Source organism: Fusarium falciforme, chromosome 1 (assembly GCF_026873545.1).
Source record: "Fusarium falciforme chromosome 1, complete sequence".
Taxonomy (NCBI): Eukaryota; Fungi; Ascomycota; class Sordariomycetes; order Hypocreales; family Nectriaceae; genus Fusarium; species Fusarium falciforme.
The window spans coordinates 2,362,685-2,377,568 of record NC_070544.1 but is presented as its reverse complement, the minus strand read 5'-3'; the positions used below and the strand labels follow the sequence as shown (position 1 = coordinate 2,377,568).

Below are 14,884 nucleotides of genomic sequence, written 5' to 3'. Positions count from 1 at the left end.
TGTTTTCGGTACTCGGTCATGTTAAGAACACTGTCGTTATTTGTACACCTTTTACCGCCATGAAAGAGTCAGTGTAACTCGGCTTCGCAGTATTTGACCCTAAGAGGGGACAAGACGCGTCGGTTTTCATCTGAGATGAGGTTGGGTGGCCCCGGTCATGTCACGTGACCCAGAGTTTTTGGGCTTTTGGGTCAGTTCTCCCGCGGATTGCGACGTTGCTCCCAGTTAATAAATCGAATACCTCTTGCGCACAGGACATCGCAGGCCGCGGCTTGTCGCTTCAAGACAGCTTGGGCAAGGCTCGGGTCAGACGCGACTATCGCTCTTCACTATATACCACATTTTTCTATCTTGGGTACTCACAGGTTCCTTTTCCTCTTCCTTTTAGGTACCTTGCTCTTTTCCTCGCCCTTGCCGCGACTCGCTCGCTGTTTGTCCTAAACCCCTCCCTCTCTCCACTCCTCGACGCGGTCATACCCAACCGCCTCAAACTCGCCACCACAATGAGCAATCGAAAGCGATCGCGCTCCATCGCGGAGGAGAATCGCGCAGAATGCCCTTTTACCATCGGGTACGCGAACGGCCCGTCACGCGCCGAGCAGGAGCGACATAAGAATAAGAAGCGGAAGCGCGGCGAAGGTCAAGATGACGACAAGCGGGTTCAAATTCAGATCTCGCCCTTCTCGCCTACCGGCAGCTTCAAGACCCACGACACCATGGATCTCTACTACACCGTCGAGCCTTCTAAGCGATGGCAAGACATGACGCGCTACAATAGTTTCGTCCGTAAGTATCCGATCCGAGGGAATCTGTCCTCAAAAAGTGAGGGGCTGACGAATGACTCTTGGCAGTAAATGGCATCAAATACTACAGCGAGGGCTTCGTCTTTGTGGCCAACGAGGCCACTATCGAGCGACAGCGTGCCGCCGGCACCCTGGGAAGTGTCGGTCCTCTCAAGAAATCTGACGATGACTGGGTGGCGCGCATCCTTGAGATCCGAGCTGCCGACGAGCACCATGTTTACGCGCGCGTTTACTGGATGTATTGGCCCGACGAGCTCCCTTCCGGAACTCTGGATGGCAAAAAGACGGTCCAGGGTCGCCAACCCTACCACGGCCAGAACGAGCTGATCGCATCAAACCACAGTAAGTGATGGAAGCTCTACGCAAAAGGTAGCGCGACTGACATGCATCACCAGTGGATGTAATCAATGTTGTTAGCGTTACACAACCCGCAACGGTCAACCAATGGATCGAGTCGGATGATGAGGAGATCCAAGACGCGTTGTATTGGCGTCAAGCATACGACTGCCGCAACTCGCAGCTCTCGGTACGTCGCGCCATGTCCACCTTGCTGAAACTTGCAATGGTCTAATCGTATCTAGTCTGTTGATCTTATGTGCAAATGCCAAACACCCGCGAACCCCGACAAGACCTTGATAGGATGCACGAGCTCTGAGTGTGGAAAGTGGATGCATCGCGAGTGTCTGAGCCACGATGTCCTCATGCAGGTTTTCGAACGCCTGGGTACAACTAAGCCTCACCGAACCGAAGGAACGATTGTCAAGGAGGAAAAGTCCAGTGAGGAGGCCACGCGCCCTCTGTCGCCGACCGACGCCGAAGAGAAGGAGACCCAACCAACAATCGATGTTCGCTCTGGGGAGACTCAGGACAACGTCCATGTGAAAAAGGGAACCCGAGAAACCCCTCGAAACACGGATACACCAACCCCCGGGCCGACACCTTCGAGAACGACCACTGCATCGGCCAAGGGATCTGCCAAGAAGGGCCGCAAGAAGAAGAGCATGGACTACAAGCCGTATCAAGGACTTTTCGAGGCGACGCTCAAGATGAACGAGGGACCTACAGTCTGGGAAATCCGTGATCTTCGCGAGAACGTTACGGGCGGCGAAAAGTTGTGGACTGAGAAGGCCTACTGTCTCTTGTGCGGTGTTGTCATTGATTGAGCCCACCACCAAGGAGATGTGAGCGTATGTCGGAGAAGTCCCCCTGCTAGGGCTTATTGGCCTTTCAGGGAGCGATGCAACGTTGAGTAGGTTGGTCGAGATTGTTCTGCTCGGAAGAGCCGGCATGGCATCCAACGTTGATGCCATTAGCAATCAACACAGACGACCAAGCCGAATTACCTGATCTACAGGCGCTTATTTGAACGGCCGACGTGTTCGATTTCTTTTGTACCGAGGTCAAATTCTTGGCGATTCGCCCACTGATGGATATTCCGGGCGCGGCGTTGGAGGCGAAACAACGGGATGTACTGCGATTTGTTTGGTATCGGGTCTGGCTGTGGGTCTTGTGAGAAGGAGAAGGAATATGTGTGCTTTGGTGTTTTTTATTCTCTCTTATACACGGGACAGGAGACAGGGGATGACTGCAAAAGAAGAGGACGTGGGAAGCGAAAACCTTTCGTTGAAACCTTTCGTTGGAAAGCTTGGGATGGAACGAGGTGGTGAGAGGAAGTATTGATTGGGTTTGGGGGAGGTTGAGCATGTTACTAGCTGTCCTGCCTTTGTGATTTGGCCAGTAGTTTTGTCTCGCTATTATTAAGGTTTTTTGCAAGAATGTATCTTTGCCTGTTTATTTTTAATGGATTTCCTTGTTCCCTTCTCGAAGCTGTTTTCATGCATGTAGTTTGATAGTTGATGGCCTATGACGTTTGTTGCACTTTGAAGTCTTGCTACGGTACCTCATACTTGAGCACCCGAGGCTATGATCAGATGTAGAATCTTTTATACCTGGAATTCGATTTGATATTCTAAATTTCTTGACCAAGCATTAATATCGACACTCAGGACTGGAGACGGGGACTTGAGCTCAGACCGGAGGTACGTACTCCACCCAAGGTGAGGTGAGCTCCGTCCAGCCAACCAACCCCGCCACTCCGTAACGTCCAAGAGCTTCACCTCCAGGACCCAGACCCAGACATCCATCTATACCTACCTGAATACCTAATCAACGACGTCCCCCCTCTACCCTGCGCGAACCTTCAACCTCAAAGGCCAAGTAACGTCGCAACCATGGCCGTCGATCCCTTTGACTCGGCTCTGTGAGTATCATCCCTTCTCCCCCCTGCGCAATGACGCAGGCTGATGCGTCCATCTCTCCTCAGCGACCTCCTTCGCCGTCTCAACCCCAAGCAGACGACCGACCACCTCAACGCCATCATCTCGCTCGCTCCGGACCTGACCGAAGACCTCCTCTCGTCGGTCGATCAACCCCTCACCATCCGCCGCTGCAAGCAGACCGGCCGCGACTACCTGCTCTGCGACTACAACCGCGATGGCGACAGCTACCGCTCCCCCTGGTCTAACCAGTTCGACCCGCCCCTGGACGAGAGCGGTGTAGGCGGCGTAGGCGCTGGGGGCAGTGAGGGCGCCGGCGAGGGTGCCATCCCGAGTGAGCGCGTCCGCAAGATGGAGGTCAAGGCCAACGAGGCATTCGACCTTTACCGCGAGCTGTACTACGAGGGTGGTGTGAGCAGCGTCTACTTCTGGAACCTCGACGATGGGTTCGCAGGTGTGGTGCTTCTGAAGAAAGGTAGGACCCCCCACCGACTGAATAGCCTGTCTTCGTCTGCACTTCTGTCACATCATCCATGAAACTGGAGTGCGCCCAAGCTAATCCACGTCTTTGTCTCTAGCTTCACCGCAGGGCGGCAGCACCGAGGGAGTCTGGGACTCGATCCACGTTTTCGAGGCCATTGAGCGAGGCCGAAGCACCCACTACAAGCTCACGTCGACCGTGATCCTGACGCTGGCGACCGCGGGCGGAAACCTCGGTGAGATGGATCTGAGCGGCAACATGACACGCCAGGTGGAGCAGGACCTCCCCGTCGAGAACGACGACAGCCACATTGCCAACGTGGGGCGGTTGGTAGAGGACATGGAGCTCAAGATGCGGAATCTCTTGCAGGAGGTGTACTTTGGCAAGGCCAAGGATGTGGTCGGTGATCTCAGGAGCATCGGAAGTCTGAGCGAGGGCGCACGGGATCGTGAGGCACAGCGGGAGCTCATTGGAAGCATGAGGAAATGATGCCTCGGACATGATATGCTATATTTGGTAAGAACAAGATGCGTTTGATAGACAGCCCTGGTAGAACATGCCGATCGCATAACGAGCAGACAAGCACGGTCCGGTATACCGCCATGCAGAAAGACTAGATTAGGCGTGGTGGATGACCGTTGTACAAACCTGGTTCTATCAAGATATTTTCCGAGCATGCCTGCAGACGCTCCCCAGTTCAGACGCCTTGCTAATTGCGACATGCCCGGGATCCGCAGCCATGGTCAGCAATCTAGAGAAGGATTCCTGATGATAACAGTCAGCAAGACGGCATCCCAACGCCACTGTCAGTCCGACACCAAAGACGAAACTCGGGTGTGTGAACTCGTGGTCAGGGACATCACTGCTTGTATTGGAATCAGGTACAGAGCGCTTGGGCCGGCCCGTCCTCCCGTCGAGTGAGACATGCAAACTCGAGAAATGCCCATGTCTGAAAGCCCGAGATCGCGAGTCGAGACATCTGTCGTGCTAAAACAACGTCGTTTGGGGGCACATGCGGCGCTGTTCGCACACAGCTGACCCTTGGCGTAGATCGCGTCTCATCACCGGGCGTATTGACGTCCCCAAGTTGCGAACTGGTGGAGTAGACATGGGCCACCAGAGGCCGCCAGCAAGCCCCTTGACATTTGGTCTCAGGAAACAACCAAGCGACCTGGTGCTTGGGCTATTATTGCTGGAAATACATACATCCTACCCCGTCCCGGATCGCCTCTTCTTGTCGAAACGGGACATCAGGACGCTGCTGCGTTGCGGGTCGTGGCTTGCCTGCGATTTGCTGCTAAGCGCCAGGCTGCGCTAATGGATGCAGACTGCACATGTCCTGAGTCAGGCCGATCACAAGTGCTGCGGAATTGCGCGGGTATGACGCTGAGGGATTAGATGAGAGATCGTGGTGCTGCGAAGTTCAGAGCCGGATGAAGTGCTTGGGAGGATCTTGTCATGGGGTTCCACCCTGGCATGGTGGAGGTGGGCGCGAGCTTGAGGGCGAGTTGACGGAGCTTGTACACGGAAGGGGTTGCGAGGCGCGACAGCCTGCGTCCATGGTGTAAATGTGACAGCCAACGTTGTCAAAGCCCGCGAAACCTTATCCTGCAGCTGACGACAACCACCTTGGGGTTAGTTATCTGAATACTGTAGATTTTGTCGAGCTAGGCTGAAAGTTGTGTCGCGAGGAATAGTAGAAAGAGCAGAGTTGTGGTCGTCCATTCAGCCACTGACTCGATACCATATCCCAAAAGCATGGATTGCGATCCTCTCGATCACTTACCCACCTTCGAGCACGGATGGGTAGACTGGGAGGGAGGTCTATGGCCTGCAATGCACACGAGAAGCGCGCAAGCGGGTGCGGGTGTGGGTGCAGGCCCCCTTGGCCTTGTTGTCCACTCCCTAGGCAGCTTGAGCGTGGGCTTGATCATTGGCATGGGCGGCCAGCGGCAGGCTGCAAATAGTCTGCACACAAGTCTGAATAGCTCCAAGCGCGTGCTGTAACGCGCCGCGTGCGCATGCTGTAATGCATCGATAGACGCTCGGACGCCGTCGTGGTGTTGGCTCTGGCGATGGTGTCAATATCGCCGGGACTGCCCTGGATTGGTCGAACATCGAGGTGCTTTGGGATCAGATGCATTGGCATGAATGACAAGAAAAGCTGGGAGTTGTTTGTGAATGCCTTGATGGGGTTTCAACACTGATGATTATCGGAAGGCACGGCGTTTAGTCGACCCTGCCCGACCCTCCCTGCCTTAGTGCTAGGTAGAGACGGTATCATCCATGGCAGACCCAACGTGTTGGGCGGAAAGTGCAGTCCTGACACTGGCATCCATCTACTACATAGTAGAACAAGGCTGCTTGGAACTCCCCATCATCAACACCTCTCCCATCCAAGTCTTTGAATCATTCAATCATGGCCATTCTTTTGCTTTCATTTGCTTCTCTCTCATTGGGGGAGCTACACGAGATGGAAGACTTCTAGAAGAGAGCCCCGCACGCGTGCCGCTCCTGTTCCTGTTCCTGCCACCTGCCAAACGCGTGCCGTGCCCCTGAATTCCAGCCCTCTCAGGAACAGAACCCCGTTATCACCAAATGTGTGCGTGGTGTGGTGTGGCTTCACCACTGAGGCGGAGGGGTGAGGCTCACCGAAGTGCTCGCATGAATCACGAGACCGGCAGCAGGTGAGCATGCCAATGTGCAATGCATAGACCGGTGACTGACTGGTTGGCTTGCACAGTATTACTCCGTAATTTCGAGGAAATGGATAGAAACGGAAATGGGAAAGGCCCTGTTGGTGCTGGCGGCCCGGACGGGATCGTTGATCGACGCGCATGCCGGCTTCCAGCGCTAGGCTCAAGGCTCTACCCCTCAAAGCATGCTCCCTGGGTCCCTCCATGTTGCGTTGCGAGTTGGGACAAAGCGCCCTTGTCCATGCCCGACATACATGCTGCAGATATTCCTCCCCCGAACCATAATATAGATGCAGGATTCCTCGACTCTCTTTTCCGAACTGGGCGCTGTGCAGCACGTCAGATTTCGCGGGAGGGCAACGTGACACTCTCCGTGTTGCAGGTGACAGATGAGACGAATAAACGCCTCGCTGGCTTGCTCCCGGACATGCGTTCCGCTTTTGGGGGTGTAATACACGATACCGGACGCTAGAGTCGGATTGGAGGAGAGACGCCATCGCCAGATGACCAGTTCCCTTTGGCTACTCTCTTGTCGTATGCCTCTACTAGTTACTGTTGACCAGGGGGTAACCACTCAAGAGGGGAGGCTCATGTCTTCACAGTACATGGCGGCGTGGGTCTCGGGCCAAGTGAGGCCTCATCTACCTAGCTTGGAGCCATGCCGACACCAACGACTTGCAACACCGAAGAAGGCTCAATAACCTTGAACCCGGACCGCGAATACAGAGGGTCTATAACAGCCACAGTTGAAGGCTTCAGGACTTGGGCTGATGATGCTCGAGCTCCCGAGCCAGCTGTCGATCCTTCAGTTCTGGTAACCGGTGATGATGAGAGGCACTCAACATCGGACATGCCAAGACGAGTTAGGGCCATGCCAGGCCTGGGCGATTGTCATCCTCCATGGGCGGGTCGCCTGCCCCCGGTCCCCTGTCGGCATGTCCCTTGTCTTCAATGACAATGACGAACATGGAGGTCCACTGCAAGCTCGGTAGCTAGGTGCTAGTCCGGCGACTAGGCGATATGATGAACGGGGCATTCTGCAAATCCAACCTGCAGCTCTTGGTCCAGCCGCATGGCCCAACTCGCCCCAGATGCCCCTGGCGCCCCTTTGATGGCGGCCACGGGCTATCGTCATCAAGACGCATAGAGATGTTGACGGATGCGCCTGGTCTCTGAGCTTGCAGCCATCGGCTCTGACTCGGTCACTATCGGTTCTCCAACCGGACACCTGGCGTCGAGAGCTATAACTAAGCGTTGCCGGGCGAAAAGAGACAACAAGAGGCCAGTGCCCATCGATTGATGAAGACATCAACCCACCGAGGGGACTGCCATCAAGAACCGGCAGGGGAGAGAGGCAAGCTCAGGCCAGGAATGGAGCGGTCGGGAGTGGACTCCCTTCAGACTTGGTAGTCGTACTTGGTACATGGGAGTTGGAAGAACCCCTCCACAGCCCACACTCGTGCATTCTTAACTCACCTTTCAGGCTCTCTCGCTCCCTTCGGTTCGCTCAGTCATTTCATGGCGACATGGATACGTATCGTTGAGCCCCTCGCCGCTTCGCTATTCTTGGGCAGAACGGTGCTGGGTCAAGTCGCTAGACCAGAAGAGAGCAGCCCTGAAACCAAGAGTTTCAGAAGCGGCTAAGACATGAACGAGGCCTATGAGCGCCTACCGTACTGTACCTACCTAGCAGCAGAGGTAGGTTTGGTGCCTGAATGTTTGAAATAGGGCGCAAAGTAAACTCGATGGCACCTAGGTAGGGAAATTTCACACCCACAGAGCTATGTACCTTCCCACAGCACACCCCTCATTTCAACCGGCATCAAAGACTCGGACCCCTTTTGCTGGGAGGAGGAGGAGCAGAGTCCACATTGCATCCCACGCACTCTAACACTGGCTCACTGGGCTCCTCTCCTCTCGCCCCCCCCTTCTTGGACCTCCCCAACAGCGGATCCACTCACCTACTCTGTCATTACTGCGCATTAGCTATCAAAATCCACCCCTCATCAAGGCAGCTTGGAAAGGGCCCAAGGGTCTTGTTTCTGCTGGGCTCGTCTTCGGGTCCCCGCCGCCGTGGTCGTGGTCGTAGCCATCGTGTCCTTGCTTGGGCTCTTGGTCTTGCTTGGGTCTTGATTCTTGGTCCTGAGCTGCCTCTCTGGTTGGCTGGCTGCGCTTCTACTCCTGCTTCTGCTTCTGCTTCTACTTCTGCAGCCCACCTGGTCCCAAAGTTCCCATCTCCATCCATTCCCATCAGCCCCCCCAGTCCCTCCTCCATCGCTCGTCCCAGAAAGCGGCTGGTGCGCCGCCTCGTGCCTCGCAAGTTCAAATTGGGGCGCCTGTTGATCGTCTTTCCCTCCACTCCCTCCCACCTCCCGTCTATTTGGTCCCGTCTTCCGTCTTCCGTCCTCCCGTGGCCTTCCCGCCTTGGATCTTGCTGCTCCCTTTGCTCCCGCGCACCGCCGCTACGCCGTCGCCACACCAGCACTCTTGGGCTCAGCAGAGTAATTGCCTGCCCAGGGACTCACTCTACTGTACCTTACTGTGTCGTACCGCCGACGGGTCTAATAAGGTGCCTGCTTAACCCACACGCTACCCGTTCTGACGTCCCTGTACTGACTTGCGTGACCCCTTCTTAGGCTGCGGCTCCTCCTCTTGAACCTGGCCCAACCACCTAGACCAAGAGCTACTAAGGTCATTGTCCGTCCACTTCGTCCTCCGCTGGAGAATCCCGAACCGCTTCGCTTCGTCAAACGCTAAACCACCCCGATCCTCGCATAGACAACCGCGTTGGTCTCCTCGTGGGTCCTCTGCGTTGTACGCACCGTTCCCTGGACCTCATAACTATCCACCCCCTGAGGCCAGACAAAGTCTCCCCGACAGCACTACTCCGGCTTCCTCCCTCGGAATTCCTTGGGCGCGCACGAGCTTTTTGACCCAAGAACCCGACTGCATTGTACTGTCTGGACTTGTCTTTGACCGGGCCGTTCCACCCCGCGCTCGCAGCCTCCCCGTCTTTGCGCCGCCGGCGAACCGTCCACGACCTTCGACCCCACGTTATCTTCTCGCGACTCTCCTACTACGACTCGACGACTGTCAAAGATACAACGACAATGGCCGAAAAGCCTTCGGTGTTGATCATTGGAGGGCTTGGCTATATCGGCCGCTTCCTGGCCCTCCACATCCACAAAAATGAACTCGCCTCCGAGGTGCGACTCGTCGACAAAGTTCTTCCTCAACTCGCATGGCTGGCTCCCGAGTTCTCCGAGGCCTGTTCACAGGACAAGTTTATGCAAGCTGATGCCAGCCGACCTGGTAAGTCTCGCGCCACTTATCCTACGGCCTGTACCCTTTGTAGTTGTCAAGTCTGTTTGACCAGTGGCTAACGAGGGACCCTTTCTGCTTTTCTGTAGAGGGACTAGCGAGAATCTTTGATCGCCCGGAAGGGAAGCAATGGGACTATGTCTTCAACTGTGGCGGCGAGACGAGACATTCGCAGGAGGACGAGGTTTACAAGCTGAGGTCGCTGAACCTATCTATCGCGCTAGGCCAGGAGGCGGCCAAGAGAGGCGTCAAGGCCTATGTTGAGCTGAGCTCGGGTATGGTTTACAAGTCGGACTCGTCACCGAGCAAGGAAGGAGACAAGCTGAAGCCTTGGAACCGGATCGCCGTCTTCAAGCTGCAGGCGGAGGAGGAACTCTCCAAGATCGAAGGGTGAGTTGGCTCGTGAAGCTCATGAAGGGTGCAAAATTGGGGCGTCATTTGCTAACAGTTTGTGGCGCATAGCCTCAACCTCATCATCGTACGCTTACCACACGTCTACGGGCCATATGCTTCCCAGTGGGTTGCGACAGCCTTGTGCATGGCCCGCACGTACCAGCACCTGGAGGGAGAAATGAAGTGGTTATGGACTAAGGACCTGCGCACCAACACGGCGCACATTGACGACGTTACGCGCGCCTTGTGGATGCTCGCGGCCTGGTACGACGCGGGCAAGGCGGGTTGGGATGAGGGCAGCATGGGTAAGATTCCCATCTTTAACATCGTGGACGATGGCGCGACGAGTCAGGGCACCATCGCAACCATCATCGGCGAGATCTTCAAGATCGAGACGGGATTCCAGGGTCAGCTCATCAGCACGTTTGCGCGACTCAACCTGGACAGCGTTGTGGACGATGTCAACGATGAGCTTCTAGGACCTTGGGCGGACATTCTTGCCGACGCAGGAATAACGAGACCCGGACCGTTGACGCCGTTCATGGAGAAGGAACTGCTCAAGGACACAGACCTCAGCATGGAGGGGAGCCGGCTCAAGACGTTGCTGGGTTTCGAGTACAGCAAGCCCAAGATGACCAAGGAGCTATTGGAGGAAGTGATTGAGAGTTATCGAAGGATGAACTGGTGGCCTTGATCAAGTAAGGGAGGACTCAGTATACCCAGACTGCGAAAAGAGGGAAACGGGGATGACGACGTCGAGACATGTATGGATAACGGCGTGGATTTTTGACTTGTTTCTTGCATGGACTCGGCTTAGCGAAGAGTCCGCCTGGTGTTGGAAGAGACGATACCCCGGAGGATGAGGACAAAGGACCTGAAGAACAGCCGCAAGCAGACGAGGCCGAGGTAAGGCTGCGACTGGACAAGGGGTGAAGGAGTTGCAGCCCATCGAGGGAGCGGTGCCCCGGGGTGGGGAGGGGAGAGGAGAGGAGAGTGAAGGGGAAGATGACGAGGATAGTGATGTATGACTGGAACACAAGAGTTCTAGGGGAGGCCAAGGCGCCCACGTTGATGGGAGGCCAGTTAATAATATGGGCAAATAAATATACTACTATGTTGGATACCAGACTCGAGAGGTTTGCTTTGTAGTGTGTTATTCGTAGTGGTGGTGACGTGAAGGGTACGAGAGGGGGTCTGGCCATGGATTGGACTGAATCTTGGAGGCTGGAGATAGACAGAGGGGGGGTGGACATGACAAGGTTGCGTAACAGATGAGCCGAGGTGGTTGTATGGACATGAGGCAGAGCAAGACAGAGAGAGACATGTGGAAGTGAGAGGGACATGGCGTGGAGATTGCGAATCGCGGGGCCCCAGAATGTTTCGGCCGATTCTGTTGGTTGAGATCCAATGGATTTTATTAGACCTCGGACGAGCAAGTCAAGTCAGTCGTCAAGATGGATGGCCTTCTGCAAGGGGCAGTTTGTGATGGATGGTTGCATCAGCGGGTGGGCGGTGCATCTGTCCCCAAGCTGAGTTGAACAAGGGATCCAATTTAGCTTGGCAATGAATGAATTGTGGTTGTGTCCGAGGCTTTTTGGGCTTGGCCTTGGCTGTCAAGGTGGCTGTGGTGAAGAGGAGTGAGTGGTGATGGTGTGGTGGTATCTTTGTGGTGTAGATGACCCTTGGATTGGATACAATGGCAATTCTTTCTCGGGCTATGAAACATTTGAAAGGGAAGGGAGACAGACAGGCAGACAGAGATAGAGAGACACAGAGGTACAATAGAGACAGAGTGAGAGAGAAAGTATGGTTGGCTATACTCCATCTCTTCTTACCTCTACAACATCATGACATGGAGGATGGATCGTGGGCCTCGTATATTCAGATGCCCAGTCACGACAATCCCAATTCCACTTGATCACAGGTAACTAAGGTAAAGAAAAGAAAGCACCTCCGCTTTCTTGGCAAGTGGCCCCTGCCCATGCTCATCCCCCGTCCAAAACGGCATCAACTTCCCCATTCGCATCGAACCCCGTTGAGAGCTTGTTCCAGGCGTCGAACAAGTTTCCTCTTTCAGCCGCCGCTCCTCTAGGGGACCCAGAGACATTTCTGTACTACCTCTAGATGGATGTGGGCCAAATGTCTTTTCTACGTGTACCCCTGTCGAGAACGAGGGGCACCACCTGTTGGAGAGGGAGCTGAAGCACGAGGGAAAAAAAGTCGAAAGATGAATGTGATTGTTGGGCCTGGCTCTTTTCTTGTCTGCGTCAGTCGACCTCGGCGGCTGCGTCACTGCTCGGCCTTTGCTTGTGATAGAGACGCTGAAGCCTCGTCTCTGTTGACGCATATTAGACGCCACCGCATCCCACGTCTATTGCTATTACTCCAACTACAGCAAACCAACAGGATCTCGTCACAATTGACCATTCACCTCCCAAGATCTGGTGCATTTGTTTGTTAGTTTGTGGCTTGCGTGGTTGACCTTCAGCTGGGTACTTGCCTTGACTATCGATCGATTGGTTTTCAATATTCTTGATAGCGTCATCTCGGTCCACCAACCAGAGCCAGCTCACCTCACCTCTTCTTGCTTCCTGCATACTTTCTTCTTCTTTACACTCTTCACCACAACCTCTTTTTGTATTCTTCATATACAAAACACTGCAAACATGGCTGCTCCAGCTGGAAAGACCATCACCGACCTCAACGGTAAATGGCAACTCGTAAGTCAAGCTCCTGATTGATTGCTGCCCCTCCCCCACCTTGAGCCAACAAGGCTTCATCCAGATCCAATGCTGACCACGTCCACGCCCACAGAACAAGACCCTCTCGGATAGCTCCGAGCCCATCCTCGCGCTCCAGGGCATCGGCTACCTCACGCGCAAGGGCATCAACATTGCCACCATCACCCTCGACATCAACCAGTACACGGCCCCGCCCAAGCCGCCCAACACGTCGACCGACCTCTTCACCCACGTCGACATTGTGCAGTCGGCGTCGGGCCTGACGAGCACCAAGGAGAACCGCTGCCTCGACGAGACGTTCCGTGAGCACTCGGACTGGCTGTTTGGCAACGTCAAGGGCAGCTCCAAGTTTGTCACGCTCGACGAGATCGATGACGACTTCCTCAAGCAGGGCTGGCTGCCCGACCAGCCCAAGTTCATCCGCAGCTACGTCGAGAGCCAGGGCAACGGCTGGATCGCCACCCAGATCTGGGGCTTTGAGGAGATCAACGGCGAGAGGAGGTACGTGAGGCATGTGCTGGTGACCAAGGGCAGCGAGAGGGTCACGGCCAAGCTCGTTTACGACTACCAGCAGGAGTAATTACCCTCTACACCTACATAGACTTGCGACCTACCTAGAGCAGGAGCCTACTTAGCAGGATACCTAGCAGGATACCTAGCAGGATACCTAGCAGGATACCCTAGCTACGATATGAAGGGCAATTGATGATCATGAATGACTGACGCTGTCTGCGACTGTGTGCGTCCATCAAGGTGTATTGCCTCATAAGTACTGCGCTATGTTGAAAGCGGCCCTTTTTCCCAACTGGCTCGAGTTGAGCCTCAATACGATAATCCTCCTGATGTTTAGATCTTTAAACCCCCAAACGCCCATCATGATGCTTGAAAAAAAAAAGAGAATTCTGCCTTTGTCGTGTAATTGATTCGAAAACGTTGCTTCATTTGGTATGCCATTTCCCCTTCGCCGCAGAGTGACACCCTACTCTGGTCTCCTCTTGACAAACTCCTCCAGATCCTGGACAGTAGCAACACCCAGGACAAACCTCCTCTTCTCATCGGTAATGACAGCAAACTCCTCCTTCCAAGGTCCGTCGGGCACGCCGGCGCGGAAAAAGTCCTCGAGCTCCTCGAGGGTCGTCTCCATGGTGATGACGCGGTAGGTACGGCCGCGGCGCTGGAAGCGCGTCATGGCGGCCGAGAGCTGGTCGCCGGGCTGGACCTTGCCCGAGTCGAGCAGCGACTGGAGGTGGGGGATGGAGATGTAGCCGAGGAGGGCGCGCGTGTCGGCGTCGACGATGGTCAGGTGGGTGTAGTCGCGCTCAAAGGCCGAGACGAGGGCGAGAGAGATGGCGTCCGAGGGGTTGAGGGAGAGGGCGGCCGGGGGATCTAGGTCCTCGACGGTGGCCTGTCTTTTGTTAGCTGGGCTCTATGGAGGCTGTAGGTGCTGGACGAGAACATACCCCACGATATCGAGACGACCACTTGGTGACGAGGGGCTGCGTCGAGGTTGTAGCAGTGGCAGTAGCGGTAGCCATGTTGTAAGAGTATTGTCAGACAAAGAGTCAATGGGAATGATGTAATGGGCAAGTTATGCAGCTGATGAGCAATGTTGACAGGTCTGCGGCGGGGAGTATGAAGGGATCGCGGGGCAGGCTTTAGGCGGTCACAGAAAAGGTGGTTCGAGTTGGTGGGGGTTGGAAGAAAAAAAAAAGGACATCAACTTTTTTTGGACTCTTTCCTCCACTGTCATGACCAAACAAGCCCCGCTAGCACGCCAGATGTACATCCACACGAGACGGACGCGAGACGGGACCCGTTGTCTGTCAATCAATTCAGTCAGTTAATCCCTGGATTAGATCGACCCGGTTTGCATTGGCGTCCTAACTGCCTAGAGAAGTTACCGTAGTGAATTTAGGGCCCTAGAAGGTAGCATGTCTTGTGCCCTGTTTCATAGCTTCAGCTGTATTGATCCATCTCGTCCAAACCAGTAGGTAAGCAACCTACCTACCTAAGCAACCAAGCTTGAAGCTCCCCGATACAAAACGACATGTGATGGACAACTGCGTGATGTCACCACCCTCACCTCAGGTAGGTACACATATGTACATGTACCTCGACCTCGGGCACTGATCTCAAAAGCACTTTGCAAAGACTTGAAGCACTCAAAACCCGG

At 54.9% G+C, this 14,884-nt stretch overlaps 5 protein-coding genes across 5 annotated transcripts; 4 read left to right on the top strand and 1 right to left on the bottom strand.

Moving 5' to 3' along the window:
* Positions 1-254: 254 nt before the first annotated feature.
* Positions 255-1,966, top strand: NCS54_00062800 (BAH domain-containing protein; the record flags this gene model as incomplete). Its single annotated transcript, XM_053146274.1, has 4 exons — positions 255-786; positions 852-1,145; positions 1,199-1,329; positions 1,385-1,966. Exons 1-4 carry the CDS (start codon positions 504-506, stop codon positions 1,964-1,966), a joined length of 1,290 nt encoding a protein of 429 aa, XP_053002249.1. The 5' UTR covers positions 255-503.
* Positions 1,967-2,881: 915 nt separating this feature from the next.
* NCS54_00062700 (F-actin-capping protein subunit beta) lies at positions 2,882-4,049 on the top strand (the record flags this gene model as incomplete). Its single annotated transcript, XM_053146273.1, has 3 exons — positions 2,882-3,063; positions 3,127-3,554; positions 3,658-4,049. The coding sequence occupies exons 1-3, from the start codon at positions 3,035-3,037 to the stop codon at positions 4,047-4,049; spliced, it is 849 nt and encodes a 282-aa protein (XP_053002248.1). The 5' UTR covers positions 2,882-3,034.
* A 5,317-nt stretch (positions 4,050-9,366) lies between these two features.
* On the top strand, positions 9,367-10,664 carry NCS54_00062600 (Epimerase domain-containing protein; the record flags this gene model as incomplete). The annotated part of the gene is made up of 3 exons (XM_053146272.1): positions 9,367-9,568; positions 9,667-9,967; positions 10,040-10,664. The coding sequence occupies 3 exons, from the start codon at positions 9,367-9,369 to the stop codon at positions 10,662-10,664; spliced, it is 1,128 nt and encodes a 375-aa protein (XP_053002247.1).
* Positions 10,665-12,516: 1,852 nt separating this feature from the next.
* Positions 12,517-13,291, top strand: NCS54_00062500 (Hypothetical protein; the record flags this gene model as incomplete). Its single annotated transcript, XM_053146271.1, has 2 exons — positions 12,517-12,690; positions 12,785-13,291. Exons 1-2 carry the CDS (start codon positions 12,637-12,639, stop codon positions 13,289-13,291), a joined length of 561 nt encoding a protein of 186 aa, XP_053002246.1. The 5' UTR covers positions 12,517-12,636.
* Positions 13,292-13,690: 399 nt separating this feature from the next.
* On the bottom strand, positions 13,691-14,246 carry NCS54_00062400 (Hypothetical protein; the record flags this gene model as incomplete). The annotated part of the gene is made up of 2 exons (XM_053146270.1): positions 13,691-14,116; positions 14,172-14,246. 2 exons carry the CDS (start codon positions 14,244-14,246, stop codon positions 13,691-13,693), a joined length of 501 nt encoding a protein of 166 aa, XP_053002245.1.
* Positions 14,247-14,884: the final 638 nt, after the last annotated feature.